General features: G+C 35.4%; 1 protein-coding gene across 1 annotated transcript in view; it reads right to left on the bottom strand.

Moving 5' to 3' along the window:
* The window catches only part of CCDC178 (coiled-coil domain containing 178), a 384,972-nt gene that overhangs the window by 111,525 nt on the left and 255,176 nt on the right, over nt 1–18,271 (bottom strand). Inside the window, exon 18 of the mRNA XM_057698204.1 lies at nt 16,205–16,354. Within this exon, the coding sequence (XP_057554187.1) occupies nt 16,205–16,354 (150 nt within the window). The remainder of the gene's footprint in view (nt 1–16,204; nt 16,355–18,271) is intronic.

The raw sequence follows: 18,271 nt of genomic DNA, 5'->3' as shown, positions 1-18,271 counted from the left end.
CAAGAAGGAGAATGATTAACAGCAACTGAATATTGGTGAGCTAGTGAGCAAGATGAGGCCAGATATATACTATTGGGTTTGGCATCATGGAAGTCATTGAAGTGGTACTTCAAAGGAGAAGAGAATGTAAATGCAGATAATTTATTCCAAAAGTTTTAATAAAAAATGAAGGGCTCTATGGAATGTGGAATCAAAAGAGGGTTTTTGAGATGGTTAATACTAGACCGTGTTTGTATGATGATGGGAATAATCCAGTGCAGAGGAAAAATCTGAGGATACAGAAGGATGGAAAATTATATGAATGAAGGCTGTGAGAAGGTGAAAGGGGATGGAATTCAGAGCACATGTGAAGGGCCTTATCTGTGTTAGGAGCGGAAACACTACCATTTTAACAGGAAAAATGACTGCAACTATGGAGCAGATACAGGTAGGCTGGTGAATTAGGTTATGGACAAACAAACATTCTCGTCTTTTATGAATGTCTCTTTTCCCACACTTTCCCCTACCATCATTGTGTATAATCAATCTAATTGACGTTTTAAAAACAGAGTTGAAAACGTGTACCTCATTTTCATTTGTATGTATACAATTTTTAGAGAGGTAGAAACATTCTTCCTATGCTTACTGGCCATCTGGATTTTTAAAACTTGCTGTATTTGTTTTTTTGTTTGTGCATTCAGAAATACCTGTTTCCATCATGTAAACAATAATTTGCCCTGATTCAGCATTCTTGAGTGCCTTAATTTGTTCTATAAATTTATGTAGATATTTTTCTGTCTTCCACCATAAAACATTGAGGATGTTAAGTCTGAAGTTAGTGTGATATTATTTTCCTTTGTAGGCACTATGTTCCTTTTAAATGCACCCATTCTTTTCTCATACAGATTATAACCATGTATTGAGTAGAGTTCCCTGTGCTATACAGTAGGTCCTTGTTGGTTACCTATCTCATATATAGTAGTGTGCGTAAAGAATTTGAAAAAGAATGAATATATGTATATGTATTATAACTGGATCACTTTGCCGTACACCTGAAATTAACACAACATTGAAATCAACTATAATCCAATAAAATTTTTAGAAAAAGAAAAAATAATAACTGGATCCATTCTGGAATTATTTCTGTATCCCTGAAACTGAAACCTGGGTGAGGCGTCACTAGGGACACGCCGAAGAGCAGCTGGCTCTTTATTTGGGGCAGCCCAGGCTTTTCTGTCACAGGCATGCCAGGCTGCTACTGGTACGTAGTTGCAACATCAACTTCAGATGGACTGTCCACAGGTACCCATGAGGGATACCTTTGGTTCTCATATCCCCACATAAGAAAGAGCCCATCCAAGCTGGCAAATATGGCTCTTAAAAAACTGGATCTTCAGCAATCCCACCACTGGGCATATACCCAGAGAAAACCATATCCAAAAAGAAACATGTACCACAATGTTCACTACAGCACTATCTACAATAGCCAGGACATGGAAGCAACCTAAATGCCCATCAACAGATGAATGGATAAAGAAGATGTGGCACATATATACAATGGACTATTAGCCATAAAAAGGAATGAAATTGAGTTGTTTGTAGTGAGGTGGATGGACCTAGAGTCTTACAGAGTGAAGTAAGCCAGAAAAAGAAAAACAAATATCGTATGCTAATGCATATATATGCAATCTTTAAAAAACAAAGAAATGGTATTGATGAACCCAGTGAAAGGACAAGAATAAAGATGCAGATGTAGAGAATGGACTTGAGGACACGGGGCAGAGTGGGTGGGGAAGGAGAAGCTGGGATGAAGTGAGAGAGTAGCACTGACATATTTACAATACCAAATGTAAAATAGATGGCTAGTGGGAAGCTGCTGCATAACACAGGGAGATCAACTCAATGATGGGTGATGACTTAGAGGTCTGGGATAGGGAGAGTGGGAGGGAGTCGCAGGCGGGGGCGGATATGGGGATATATGTATAAATACAGCTGATTCACTTTGATGTACAGCAAAAACTGGCACAACAGTGTAAAGCAATTATATTCCAATAAAGAGCTTTAAAAAACAAAAAATAAATAAGTAAAATAAATAAAAATAAGTAAAACAGAGTTACTGTGGGAAAAAAAAGAAGCTGGATCTTTGATTGTGAGAGGGGATTCACTGCGGTAATACCTCAGCCCACATGCTTCCAATATATTTGGATATTTGGGAATTTGGGGAGGTGGGGTTACCACAATTTCTCCCTTTGCTTATTTTTACATTCCAATGCTCTTTTAAGGAGGAGAGTTTCTACTTATCAGCACTTAGTAGCTTTTTAACTTTTTTCCACAAATCTCTGTCGTGTTTGGGAGAAATTCTATTTGTACTATATATTTGTTATCAGCCTATCTTTTCATCATTGATTATTACAATAGTCTTTATAATATGATTTTCTGACTTTTGGGGGGTGTTTGTCTATCTAACTCTAGTCATGTCACCATGTTTCCCAGGATCTCAATTTGGTGCTCTAGCATCAAATTTCCACGGAAGGCTTTGCTTCCCCTCTAGATTCTTTGCAAACACTAGCTGCTGCTTGGAGCTGCTCTCTTTCTTTCTCTCTTTTAACATGTATACCTTATGTCTTCATCTTGATTTCTACTGCAGTTCCTATGGGATTAGTATCCGTTTTGGCAAACACACATCCTCCAGTCTGAGGCAATGGGAGGGGAATTTTAAAGTTCCTTTACTGGGAAAGGAACTTTTCTGCTTAGATCTCTGACCATTGTTCAGAAACATACGTGAACTACTTCTTCCTGTGTAAAACCATAAAATCTCTCCATCAAAAAGTATTTCATTACTAGGCACTGCTTCATCATAACTCATGTCCAGTACAATAGGTGTTACAAAGTATGTATAACTGAATACGTTTGCATTTAAAGAAAGACAGCAATACACAATATATTAATAATAGGTTGAGCAAGATAGAAGAAATATATGAGAAGCTGTGGAGTAGCAGAAAGTCCGTGGGCTTGAGCCCAAATGGCCTAGGTTGGAATTTCAGCACTGTTTCCCACTTACAAGTAGTGTGGCCTTAAGTTACAACAAAGCACATGTTACAGGTTTTATTGGATCCCCTCCCCCCAATTTATATGTTGAATTCTTAACCCCCAGGACCTCAGAATGGGACTATAATTGGAAATAATTTCTTTACAGAGACAATTAGGTTAAAATGGAGTCATAAGGGTGGTCCCTAATTCAATGTTACTGGTGTCATTATCAGAAGACAGAAGGGGAAATCTGGACAGACACGTAAAGAGGGAAGACAAAGTAAATACACGGGGAGAAGACAGTCATTTACAAGCCAGGGAGGGAGCCCTGGAACAGACCCTTTCTTCCAGACCTCAGGGAACCAACCCTGCTGACACCACGGTCTTGGACTTCTAGCTTCCAGAACTAGGAAAATACATTTCTGTTGTTTATGCTACCCAGTCTGTAGTACTTTGTTATAGCAGCCTTTGGTTTCCTGAGGAAAAAAAATGGGACTATTTCCAGTTGTTTCATAGAGGTTTTATAAATGAAATTATAAGAATAGAATACGAATTATAATGTTATCTGTAACTGACTATTTATGATAGAGTAGGTGCAGCATTCAATGCTTCACACATGCTGTAAATGCGGAGCTTGGTGACTGCCACACTGGAGGTGTGTACCAGACAGTAAGTATTTTTATTTTCTCTTATTTAATACAATAAAGAGATACTGACGTTAAAATATACTACAATGAAGACGGAAAGATGCAAAGATAAAGGAAAGAAAAGAGAGAGATATCTCATAAAAAGGAGAAGAAAACTAGCACATGGCATGGGGAAGAAAGGAAACATATCAAAGGTTCCCTACACCAGAGAGTACCAGACTCCACAGTAGCAAGGGACCAATCAGTAACTCGTTCTCAGGGCAAACGCAAGAGAACATGTTTTCTTGTAAAGTACTTTTTACGTATATTTAGTTAGAACTGTCACAATGTGTCTAAGCTTTTATTTCCACGTGATCCTACAGATTACACAGTATCTGTCTTGTAATGGTTTTAACAACATTAATAGTAAGAATGAATAAAGGTTATCATGAAGTTATACATAGTATTGTATTGGCTGTTTTTTATTTCCTTTTTAGCTTTTTGAGTTACTGACACATTATTGCAGCAAAACATATGTAGGGTCAATTCATGCTGAATAGTTATTAGAAACCATGATAACAAAAGTCATTACACTGCAGTTCAGTTTTGACAGTAAAATTTCTGCAACATTATCACAAATCCTCATGCATTAGTGCAATGATCCTTACTATAGTTTCGTATTAGAATCAAAAGATTGCTGTAGCATGCTTGATACAAAAAGTCAAGCAAGCCAAATTCTTTTCTGCTTTTACAGATAACATTTTTGCTCTTTTTCTATGTATATCATGCAGACAGTAGCTTTGTTTTATATACTTTTCTCAATAACCTATGAGTACATTGCATATATATTTCTTTAAAATGAGGATTTTTCCTTGAAAGACAACACAATTCTGATTACCAGCACCAAAGGAAATAATTTGAAAATGACTGTATATCTAATACAACTTCAAAAATTCTAAAGCTATATTATTCACTCTGGTATTATCTTCCTTTTCTCAGATAATGTGTTGGCTGTGGGTATAGCTTTTTTTTTAATCAGTGATTTACTATGATGGAATAGTACAGAATTTTAAAAGGGACATCTGTCATATTCAGGATGACTTTTATAGAAAAACTGTGAGAGTTATAGCCTTCAGCTGACAAAAGTAAATATTTTTAATGGCTATCTGTTCATTTTTCAATAGTTACTCATTTTTAAAATTTAAATTTACTTTAAAAATTTGAGGTATAATTGACATATAATGTCATATTCATTTTGGGTGTACAAAATAATGATTCGATATTTGCATACATTGCAAAATGATCAACATAATAATTCTAGTTACCATCTAGCACCATGCAAAGTTAGCTTTTAGGATTTACTGTCTTGCAACTTTCAAGTATTGTCTACAATATTATTGACTATAGTCAACATGTTGTACAGTACACCCCCATGACTTATTTATAACTGGATATTTGTACCTCTTGACGTCTTTCACCTGTTTCGCCAACTTGCCATCTCCCCTCCCCTCTAGCAGCAAACATTCTGTTTTCTGTATCTATGATTTTGGGTTTGTTTTGTTTTGTATTTTAGATTTCAGATACAACTGAGATCATATGGTATTTATCTTTCTCTGACTTATTTCATTTAGAATAATTCCCTCAAGGTCTATACAGGTTGTTATTAATGGCAAGATTTCATTCTTTTTTATGGCTGAGTAGTATTTAATTGTGTCTATATACCATATCATCTTTACCCATTCATTCATTGATGGACACTTAGGTTGCTTCCATATGTTGGCTATTGTAAATAACGCTGCTATGAAGAAAAGGGTGCATGTATCTTTTTAAATTAGTGTTTCCATTTTCTTTGGATAAATACCCAGAAGTGGAATTGCTGGACCATATGGTAGTTCTATTTTTAATTTTTTGAGGAGCCTCCATATTGCTTCCCATAGTGGATGTACCAAATTACATCCCTGTCAACAATGCATGAAGGTTCCCTTTTCTCCACATCCTCGCCACCAACACTTGTTACTTCTTATCTTTTTTGATAAAAGCCAATCTAACAGGTGTGAGGTGACATCTCATTGTTTTGATGTGCATTTTCCTGATGATTAGTGATGTTAAGTGTTGTTTCATGTGCCTGTTGGCCATCTGCTTGCCTTCTTTGGAAAAACGTCCACTCAGATCCTCAGATCCTTTAAAATCAAATTGTCTTTTTCGTTATTGAGTTTTATGAGTTCTTTATATATTTTGACTCTTAAACCCTTACTAGATATGTGATTTGAAAATATTTTCTCTCATTTAGTAGGCTGTCTTTTCATTGTGTTGATGGTTTCCTTTGTTGTGCAGAAGAGTTTTAGTTTGATGTAGCCCAGTTGCTTAGCTTTGCTTTTGTTGCCTTTGTTTTTGAACTCAGATCTAAAATTTCATCATTGAGACCAGTGTCACATAGTTTACTGCCTATGTTTTATTGTAGGCGTATTATGGTTTCAGGTCATACATTCAAGTCTAACCCACTCTGAATTAACTTTTGTGTATAATATAATTTCACTCTTTTGCATGTGGCTTTCCAGTTTTCCCAATACCATTTATTTAAAAGACCATCCTTTCCCCATTGTAGATTCTTGGCTCCTTGAACATATATGAGTGGGTTAATTTCTGGCTTCTCTATTCTGTTCCGTTGACCAATGTGTCTGTTTTTATGCAAATGCTATACTGTTTTGATTAAAATGGCCTTGTAATAGAGTTTGAAGTCATAAAACATGATGCTTCCAAATGTGTTTTTCTTACTCAAAATTGCTTTGGCTATACAGTGGCTTTCACGTTTCCATACAAACTTTAGGACTGCTTGTTCTGTTTCTGTGAAAAATGCCATTAGAGTTTTGATAGGGATTGCCTTAAATGCAATGTTATATATGAACATTTTAACAATATTCATTCTTCCAATCCATGAGCATAGAATATCTTCCCAATTCTTTGTGTCTTCCTCAGTTTCTTTCATCAATGACTTATAGTTTTCAGTGCATAGGTCTTTCAACTCCTTGATTAAATTTATTCCTAGATAATTTCTTCTTTCTGATACAGCTGTAAATGGGATTGTTTTCTTAATTTCCCTTTCTGATTTTGTACTCTGATGCTTTACTGAATTTATTAGCTCTAACAGATTTTTTTTTTCGTGGAGTTGTTAGGGTTTTCTATATACAAAATCATGTCACTCACAAATAATGACAGTTTTACTTCTTCCTTTCTCATTTGGATGTTATTTATTTATTTGTTTATTTACTCATTCATTCTTGCCTAACTGGTCTGGCAAGCACTTCCAAAACTATGTTGAATAAAAGTGGTCAGAGTGGAAATCCTTTCTCGTTCCTAATCTCAGAGGGAACTCTTTCAGCTTTTCACTATTGAGTATGATGTTAGCTGTGATTGCCATGCATGGCTTTTACTATGTTGAGGTACATTCTCTTTATACCCACTTTGTTGAAGTCTTTTATCATAAATGTATGTTGAATTTTGTCAAATGTTTTTTCTGCATCTATTGAGATGATCATATAATTTTTATCCTTCATTTCGATAATGTGGTGTATCATGTTGATTGATTTTGGATGCTGAACTACTCTTGCATCCCTGGAACAAATCCCCCTTGAACATGATGTATGATCCTTTTAGCATATTGTTGACCTCAGTTTGCTAATATTTTGCTGAAGATTTTTGCATCTATGATCATCAGGGATATTGTGTGATGTTCTTGTCTGAATTTGGTATCAGGGTACCTGGCCTCATAAAATGAGTTTGGCAGCATTCCCTTCTTGGGGTGGGGGGTTGAGAATAGGTATTATACCTTCTTTGAATGTTTGGTAGAATTCACCAGTGAAGCTGTCTGGTCGTGGACTTTTTTGGGGGGGTGGGGGTTCTGATTACTAATTCCATCTCCTTTCTCATGATTTTTCTATTTAGATTTTCTATTTCTTCTTGATTCAGTCTTAGAAAATTGTATGATTCTAAGAATTTATCCATTTCTTTTATGTTGTCTAATTTGTTGGTGTATAATTGTTCACAGTATTCTCTTGTGATCCTTTATATTTCCATGGTGTCAACTGTAACTTGTACTGTTTTATTTCTGATTTTATTTATTTGGGCCTCTCTTTTTTTCTAGCTAAAGATTGTCAATTTTGAAAATCTTTTAAAAGAACCAGCTCTTGGTTTCATTGATCTTTTCAATTGTCATTTTAGTCTCTATTTTATTTATTTCCACTCTGATTTTTATTACTTCCTTCCTCTACTAACCTTGGGTTTTGTTTGTTATTTTTCTATTCCTTTAAGTACAAAGTTAGATTGTTTACTTGAAACTTTCTTATTTCTTGACTTGTATTGCTATGAATTTCCTTCTTAGAGGCACTTTTGCTGCATACCATATTTTGGTATGTTATATTTCCATTTTCATTAGTTTCTAGGTATTTTTGATTTCTCCTCTGATTTCTTTGTTGACCCAATGGCTGTTCAGTAGCATATTGGTGTTTTCCAGTTTCTTCTTCTGATTCCTACTTTTCTATTTCTACTTTTCTACTGGTTGAAAAGGTGCCTCATATGATTTCAACCTTCTTAAAATTTATTGAGATTTGCTTTGTGGCCTAACATGAGATCTATCCTAGAGAATGTTTCATGTGCACTTTAGAAGAATGTTTATTCTGCTCCTTTTGGATCAAATATTTTATTTATTAAGTCTATCTTGTCTAATGTGTCATTTGCCTGATGTTTTCTTACTGATTTTCTGTGATGATATGTCCATTGATGTAAGTGTGGTGTTCAAGTCCTCTATTATTATTGTATGGCTGTCAATTTCACCCTTTAGGGCTATTAATATTTGCTTTATATATTTTGGTCTTCCTATGTTGGTTGCATATATATTTACAAATGCTATATATTCTTGTTGGGTTGACCCTTTTATTATTATGTAATGCCCTTCTTTGCCTTTTATTATAGTCTTTGTTTTAAAGTTTATTTTGTCTGACATGAGTATAACTACACCAGCTTGCTTTTCATTTCCATGTGCATAGAGTATCTTTCTCCATCTCTTCACTATCAGTCTGTGTGTCCTTATATCTGAAATGAATTTCTTGTAGGTAGCACATAGATGAGTCTTGTTTTTATTTTGTATTAATTCAGCCACTCTATGTCTTTTGATTGGAGAATTGAGCCCATATACATTTAGAGTAATTATTGATAGCTATGCACTTTGCCATTTTGCTAATTGTTTTCTGGCTGTTTTTACAGTTTCTCTCTGTTCCTTTTTGCTTCTGCTGCTCTCTTTCCTGGTGGTTGATGACTTTCTTTAGTCTTATGTTTAGATTCTTTTCTCATTTTCTTTTGGGTATCTACTATATATTTCTGCTTTGTGGTTACCGTGAGTTCACTTATGATATCCTATGTATGCAACATAGCTGATAGTAAGTTAAAATTGAATTCATTCCAAAACTCTACATTTTTACTCGCCCCCAATTTCATATTTTTGATGACACATTTTACACCTTTTATTTTATATATTCCTTAGCTAATTAGTGTAGTTTTTGTTAATTTTACTACTTTTGTCTTTAAACCTTTATACTAGCTCTATTAATGATTAATTTACTACCTTTACTAAATATTTACCTTTACTAGTGAGATTTTTACTTTCATATGTTTTCTCATTTTTAATCAGTGCCATTTATTTTTAGCTTAAAGAAGTCCCCTTTAACATTTTTTCTAAGGCTGATTTAGTGGTGATGAAATCCTTTAGCTTTTGTTTGTCTGGAAATCTCTTTATCTCTCCAATTTTGAATGATAGCTTTGCTGGGAAGTGTATTCTTGGTTGGAAGTTTTTTCTTTCAGCATTTTGACCATATTGGTCCACTGCCTTCTGGCCTGCAAAGTTTCTGCTGAAAAATCTGCTGATGGTCTTAGGGTTATTTTTGTCTGTTTGTTTGTAACAAGTTGTTTTTCACTTGTTGCTTTTAAAATTCTCTTTAACATTTGACATTTTAATTATAATGTGTCTTGGTGTGGGTCTCTTTGGGTTCATCTTATTTTGAACTCTCTGGGCTTCCTAAACCTGGATGTCTGTTTCCTTCCACAGGTTAGAAAAGTTTTCAGCCACTGTATCCTCAAATATATTTTCTGCTCCTTTCTCTCTCCTTCTAGAACCTTTATAATGTGAATGTTATTCTGCTTGATGTTGTCATATAGGTCCTTTAAACTATCTTCACTTTTAAAACTCTTTTCCTTTTGCTTCTGTTTGGGTGAGGTCCACTACCCTGTACTTCAGATACTAATCTTCTCTGCTGCTTCTTCTGCTCTGCTGCTGAACCCCACTAGTGTATTTTTCATTTCATTTATTGTATTCTACAGCTCTGTGACTTCTCTCTGGTACTTTCTTATATTTTCTCTTTGTTGGAGTTCTCACTGTATTCATCCAAACTTCTGAGTTTGGTGAGCGTCTTTATGACCATTATTTTGAATTCTTTATCAAGTAAAAAAACATTACTTCTTTATCAAGGTCTTTTCTTTCTCTCTCTCTTTTTTAACTCTGTATTTTATTTATTTATTTAATTTGGGGGGGGGGGCTCTGTCAGGCCTTAGTTGTGGCATGTGGGATCTTTCGTTGTGGCGTGCAGGATCTTCATTGTGGCACACAGACTTTTTTCTAGCTGCGGCGCACAGGTTCCAGAGCATGTGGGTTCAGTAGTCGTAGTGTGCGGGATCCAGAGCACATAAGCTCACTAGTTGTGGTGCGTGGGCTCCAGAGCGTGTGGGCTCTCTAGTTGTGGTGTGCAGGCTCAGCAGTTGCAGTGTGCAGGCTTGGTTGCCCCATGGCATGTGGGATCTTAGTTCCTCAACCAGGGATGGAACCCACGTGCCCTGCATTGGAAGCCGGATTCTTAACCACTGGACCGCCAGGGCAGTCTCAAGGTCTTTTCTAAGGTTTTATCTTGTTCTTTGATTTGGAACATATTCCTTTCCTTCCTCACTGTGCTTGATTCTCCATATTTTTTCCTGTGTATTAGGCAAGACATTTTCTATGTATTACCTCTCTCAGTCTTGAAGAAGTGTACTTGTGCAGTTGAAACTTACCATTCAACCTTGCTCTAGTTCCTGCTTGTCTTTCAAACTTTTCTGATTGTAGCCGGATTTATTCTTGATAGGTCCCCATTGTTGACAGTGTACAAAGGCCTCAGTGTTCCAAGGGGAGTCAGCTCATTTTTTTACCTTGAGTGTTTTTGACATATCAGGGACCCCTTCACACTCAATATATCACTTTTAAGGTGTTGCTATCATTAAAAAGTTGTTTATTGTTATGTAACTTTACCAGAAGATCTTCTCAAAACTGCATAAAGGATACATAAATCTACAATTCATTCAAAAATGGCACTGGACTGAAGAATTGGTCTGATTTAACCTAGGTTGACTTTTCTAAAGTACTATCCAGAAACATACACTTAGTTTTTGGTATTTCTCTCATGGAGTTTGAATAGCAGAAGGGAAATTCATTGGGATAAAACAGAAATGACCAACGTTCTACTTCCAGTCTCAGGGATCACAAAAGTTCTTCGGAGGTCTCCTGAGCATTCTTCAGAGAAAGGGAGAGTAGGAATTTAATGTAAGCTCATCAGTCTATGAAGTGTGGCAACTCCTTTAGAACAAATGTGTGTGTGTGCATGCACATCCTCCTGTACCTGTGTCATAAGAGAGGGAGGAAGAGATACTGACAGAGTTGTAGGCCAAAACCATTTAAAAATTATGGTTTTCCTGGCAAAGAAATGAATTTCTATCTACATCAAAACAAGCACATAAAAGTCACCACTTGAATCCAATTTTTAATACATGCAAGATAACAAGCAATATGAAATATTTATAAAAATGAGAACTAAAACAGCTTTCACTTTTTTTTAGGAAAATAATTTTTTTCATTGCTAGAATTGACTTTTACTCCTCAAAAAATCAATGTAAAGTGAGTTTTAGAGGAAACCCATGTTTGAAAACTGAAAGAGGGAAGAGAAAATGTGCTAATGAGATCTCTGAATGATATGATATTTTTGAGAATTTATGATGGAAACTGCCCATTGAGGTTTAGGTAATATAGATTAAATAGCAAAAATTCATGATTTGTCCTTTGGTTGGGTGAAGAGCAGATGTTGTTGGGCTTTGATTCTATGGTCTATTCTAGGAAAGAATCCCTTGGACTCTGGGGATCACAGCCTTCAGCATGGAAGCTGAGATAAGGTGGCATATTCCTGTGCCCTTTATTGTATCTTTGTCAGTACAATGGATGATTAATCATTTATTTTGAGTAATTGAATGAATGAATGAAGTGTGTGAATTCTGTGAGGTCCAGAAGTATCCCTTAGAGTAGTCCTCTGATTCAGGTCCCTACATGATTCTATCCATCACAAGATCAGGTCACTTAAGGATGATGCTCCAATCTGAGCATATCCATGGCTGTTATTCATTACTTCTCAGCTGTCGGTCCCCTCAAACCTTGGAAAAATATCACAGCACATGCTCATCTATAGTCCCTTGAGGATGATATTTGAACTAAAGTTAAGGCAACTGTGTCCTAGGCCAACTTTTCTCCCAATGAACTGTATATGTGTTAAATCCCTGAGCCACTGGCCCTAAGGTTCCTCATCTGTAACACAATCTTCTAAAGAGAATGGGTAAAATTTCTAAGGCTGCCCCTAGTCCAAAAGTTTTACAGTTTAAGAGTTGTGACACCTATCTGTAATCCTTGTGGAAATTCAATAGCTTCTAATTAAGCAGGTAGACCTTTCCTCACCAGAAAATCTTCACTGAAAAAGTGGCTTCGATGAGATGAAATTACAAAAAACAATCAGTGAATCAAATAATCCTTTTCAGTTGGATAATAGAGACATAATGTATAATTTATGTTGTTTTCACATGCTTTAACCACAATGAGACATGTATAGGATTGTTTAATAATGTTACAGTAGAGCGACACTGTCATAGTTATGAAATGGTTGGATGTAGGAAAATCCCGAGTTTTGTTTCTATCTCAGTCAGTCTTTCTCTACTCGAGCTACCATGTGACAAGCTCAATATCAGTTCCATATGTTATACAGGAGATGATGATGATAATATTAATAGAAACATTTCCAGGATTACTGAGGGACATTTCAAAAATAATGTTTGCAAATTGCATGGCAGAGATTCCTGGTCCACATAAGTGCTTGTTAAGCACTGAGTGATTCTATAATAATCTGTATCCCTTTAGTGTGAGAGCACTGAGAATTGGAGAAGGGCAAAGGTTAAGCTTTATAAATGGTTTATAAAAGAATTAAAATATATTTTAACCAGTTTTGGAAGAGATCTTGTTTTCAGCCAACAGAACCATCAACATTTGCACACCTGCTTAGCTTACCTTTCTTTGCAGGCCTATAGAACTTGAGATAGCCATTAAAACAAACACATGGTTATTTTATCAACATATTCATGGATTTATTTTAAAAAAAGAAAATATGAAAATATATCTGAAAGCGTTCAACGAAAATAATGAAAATGTCCATTTTAACATAGAAATACAACCTGTTTTTCGGTTATTTTTCCTTCATTCCTCTTTAGTGTTATCTTAAATTTTGAGATCTTAGAAGTTTTAGACTAGATTCTGTTCTATCATTACCCATAAACAGGGCTAATAAGAATTTTGCATAACTTCTTGTTTGTGATTTTTAAAGGGTAAAATATCCATCACTGCAAATTTTAAACATACAGGAAAGTATCAAGAAGCATGTGCAGGGACTTCCCTGGTGGCGCAGTGGTTAAGAATCCTCCTGCCAATGCAGGGTACACGGACTCGATCCCTGGTCTGGGAAGATCCCACATGCCTCGGAGCAACTAAGCCTGTGCACCACAGCTACTGAGCCTGCCTTCTAGATCCCGGGAGCCACAACTACTGAAGCCCTCGCACCTAGAGCCTGTGCTCCGCAGCAAGAGAGGCACCTCATTGAGAAGCCCACACACTGCAACGAAGAGTAGCCCCTGCTCACTGCAACTAGAGAAAGCCCACATGCAGCAATGAAGACCCAACACAGCCAATAAATAAATAAATAAATAAATAAATAAATAAATAAATATTTTTTAAAAAGAAGCATGTACAAAAGAAGCAGACATAATTCTGTCACCCAAAAGTAATACTATAACATTCTAAAATTTGAGCCATCTGTATATAAACTTGTATTAAGGAAGTGGACATTATTTTTATATTTAATTTGTTGTACTATTCCATTAAGCTTTCTTCACTATTCTTGGTCTAAAAATACTGAGAAGTAGAAAAGTGTATAATTTGTGTAGAAAGAATAATACTCCCTGAGAAGCATGATAATTAAAATATAATTATTTACCCTGCCAAAAGGAATGTATGTCCAGAAGCAATGAAATTATTCTAAAACATGAAAAAGATACAAAAAATTCCACTTTATCTGACAAGGAAATTCAACGAGGGAATCAGATGTTGAGCAGTGCTTTTGTGTACCCCAAACTAAACTTGTCAAAGGAAATGCCGCAATATCAAGAAAATGAACTAAAATATTACAGGGTTTTCTCGGTTTTGATGGCCGAATTCCATCCTGTAAGCAGTGCATTAGACGCTAATGACATACGATTTCTCACTGACAGATTTAACAGCATCAATAAGGCCTCTCTGTCCATTGCAGCAAATTGATCCTACATGACACCGACAAGGGCAGTCTGCACTTAATGACCTCCATCGCTGAAGGATGGAAATGAAAAATGATTGGAAGTACAAATAAATCTTTGAAAGTTTCCCTGAAACAGGTGTGCTGAAAGTGATGCGTTTGAGGGACCATCACAAACATAAACCCAGTCTCCCAGCATGCCCCACTCTGTGTTCATACCAGGGTCTCACTCCTAGCATGCCCCACTGTCTGTTCATACTGGTCTCACTCCTTAGATCTTGAATCAGGATGTGCTTTAATTTCAAAAATGACATCAAGACAATTTGGTTCTTACTATGGAAATACTATCTTAGGAATCTTTCTTAAAGGCCGGAGTTCTGCACTGTTTATGCAGGTATCTGATTTATTCATCATTTGTCACCTAAGCATTCTACACAAACTGGTAAGAACTATATATAAAATTTATTTTTGTTTCCCTCCTGGTTAGAAAAGGAAATATAGTATAGCCATTGATTATTTTATCCTTCTCAGTTATCAGCAACAAATGAAACATGTTTAAACTCAATAACAATGTCAAATGCATGAAGTGATTGGACAAAAGCTCCACGGATACACTGTTATCCTTTCTTTGAATCCTGCACAATGGCTTGAGGACACTAAAATTTTGACACTATTCTCAATTCTTTCCCAAACACACTTATTTGTTGATCTACCTTCATCTTGCTACTACTTCAATACAAATTTTTAACGGAAAAATACACACTCTCTCTTCCAATATATTTGGAAGTTTTAACTCACTTGAGAGCAGATGGATGGGAAACAAAGCAGTAGATGAATAGTAGATGAATGTGATGTAATAGTTACAGTTGCATAGTAACTTTATTTTCAAAGTAACTATGGCGGTCGGTCTCTTTTTTTATTCCTATCAATTTTCCTCTGAGGTAATCTTCATTTTACAGATGAGAAAACTGGGGTCAGAAAGGGTAAATAATTTGCCAAGATCACTGAGCTAGTAATTGGTAGAGCCTACACTCAAATCTTGGCCTTCTGTCTCCCCGATATTCCATAACAATAAATACAGTACTGAAGTTTTAAACTATTAATTGATAGTGTAGTAACCTCGGTGACAATAGGAGAAAGGATTTATCAGCGGTCTACTGGTTTTTATAGCTAGGTGAATTGTTAAAAATTAATCATGCCTCTAGTTTTTGAAATTTAAATTCTGGGAAGAAACAAAGGTTCAAAGGAAAATAACTTCTTGTCAATGAACAATTGGAGAAGAATATACAAGAAGCGGCTTTATCTTAACACTACGAATGGAGATTTCTCTTTACTTTTGGATTTGTGGCATATTGTGTGTTTTACTCTTCCACTTTTAGTATTATGGAAGATTTTAAGAAATATGTTAGAATTTCCAGTGATTTCTAACCCTAACCCTAGCCCTAACTGAGAGGTCACGTTTCTCCAAGTTTCTAATTAAGTCTCATATTTAATAAGAAAATAGAAACCAAAATATGGAGCCCATACATCACGAGGAAGAATTAGAGGTGTATCATGGAAAGTTACCTACAGATAGACTTGAAATTTGAGACGTTTGATAATATATTTAATTCTATGAGCTACAAATATTTGGTAGTTCAGGTCACAATAATTAAAAGCAAATTAGTATAAAATAGTGGATTAGAAAGTAAGTTTTTTTCATTTCTAAAATATTCTTGCAAAATTCAACTTCAAAAGGTTGGCAAAAATATAAAACAAAATTTTACAAAACGAAAACATGTCATTTGGTGGCATATAAAAGACCATCATAGATTGGAGAACCCACAACTGACTACTTGTTAATTTTTGTGGTACATATGTCAAGTAAATGATTATTTTAGAAAAATATGAAAAACCTACCTGTGTCTTATCTCGAATTGAACCATCAAGTGATAGCTGTTTTTCATACAGGTTGAAATAATTGTCCTTTACTGTTAAGAATATATTCTGTAATTTCTGATACTCTTGAGCTAAACATAGATTTTCTTCTAGCGACTCATCCTGTATTTTCTAGAAGATAAATATATACATGTATTTAATTAAATCATCTTAATTTATGTTTGAATGTTTACATTATTTGAATTATCTAAAAGTATTACATTATATATTGTAGAAAAATAAAACCAAAAAGATACTTCTCTTGACACTAATATCCACCTTGGATTTAATAATTTTCTTTCTTAATGAAAGTAGTTTTTTTTTTTTGTTTTTTTTTTTAACATTGATTTCATCAGAGTTTTTCTGACTTTTGCTCCCTCTCTTTCCCAGACCTCACTCCAAAATGCCTTGGGAAGTACCCAGTCCTGGAGGCTTCTCTCAGCATCCCAGAAGACTTCCTCCAATTTTCCATCCCTTTTCTTTTTTCTCAAGCCCCAGTGCTCAAGTAGGTAGACGACATTCAGAAGCTTAGAATCCTATTTCCAAGAGGTTTGGAGTGGTGGCACTCACCGAAAACATTCAAAACATAAAGAATGAAAAAGACAAGGAGCAAGGAACTCCACATTTAGAAGCACCCAGAGGAAGCCATTATTGGTTACTAGTATACTTTAGCTATATTCAAAGCTAAAACTTCTTCTGTGAGCAGTTGAGAACTTTATAACACTTCCCGTGACTTAACAAACATATGTTGAATCCAATACAAACCCCTCAGAATGTAGCTTTTGCCAACATTACCCATTGGTAAATTAGGGACTGCCTATCATTTTAAGTTAGATGTATGATTCAGTTTAGTTGTTGATTCTTTTTACATTTCCAGCACAGAACATTTTCTATGCCTGCTTCAAAAAATATGGAATTTATCAACAGCCTTAAATATTTTCAAACCTGTTAATTTTATAGAAATTTACCCTAATAAAAAAGCTTTATTTGTTACAACACCATTTATAATAGCAGAAAGTTTTCAAAACATAAATGCAGGTTAATCATTAGAATGACAATGAGGATTAAGTAACTAGACCTAAAAATAACCATTGTGAAGCAATTAAAAATGTGTCTTAGGTACAGAGGAGACCACCATCCTGTAAGCCTGTGAATCTCTTCTTCTCGCTCGCTGTGAAGACGTTAATAGTTGTGTTTTCTTCCCTTTCTATAACTTATTTCTTTCAAGTTGCTTTTGTCATTTTACCCTGTATCCTATCTATCTTTATTTGTCTTACTTGTTTTGGCTTATGTTACTCATGTTAGAAAATTTTCACAAGTCTGGTGATTGTTGACTTTTTTCTCACTTGAGGACTAGGGAAGTAAAAACCTGATGGGAGACTTCCTAGGTGGCGCAGTGGTTCAGAATCCGCCTGCCAATGCAAGGGACATGGGTTCAATCCCTGACCCAGGAAGATACCACATGCCACAAAGCAACTAAGTCTGTGCACCACAACGATTGAGGCTGCACTCTAGAGCCCATGAACCACAACTACTGAAGCCCAAGTGCCTAGAGCCTGTGTTCTGCAACAAGAGAAGCCACCACAATGAGGAACCCGTGCACCACAATGAAGAGTAGACCCCGCTTGCTGCAACTAGGAAAAAGCCCATGTGTAGCAACAAAGACCCAATACAGCCAATAAATTTGTTTATTTATTTATTTATTTAAAAAAATAAAAAAAATGTCTCTTTGGGCAAAATTGCTATCACATCAAACCTTTACTATAAGTTGTTAAAATATATACTGCAGTATGAGAATGCACACAGAGGAAAAAGTAATTCAGCAGAAAATTGCCTGTACAAATATTTCTGTATTTACACACTTGAAGATTTATTAAGGTCAACAAACATATTTCTCATGAAAGCCTGGTATCCATATTGATCTCCAACGATTAATACTATGTCATAGGTATTCTTCAAAAAGCCAAAACGATGAACTGAGAACCATTTTAAGTGTCCTTGTCCTAATTCTGGCACAATAACTTAGAACTTTAGAAACTTCTATCTAAT

This window comes from Hippopotamus amphibius, chromosome 11 (genome assembly GCF_030028045.1).
Source record: "Hippopotamus amphibius kiboko isolate mHipAmp2 chromosome 11, mHipAmp2.hap2, whole genome shotgun sequence".
NCBI classification, from domain to species: domain Eukaryota; kingdom Metazoa; phylum Chordata; class Mammalia; order Artiodactyla; family Hippopotamidae; genus Hippopotamus; species Hippopotamus amphibius.
This window is presented reverse-complemented; position numbering and strand designations above follow the sequence as displayed.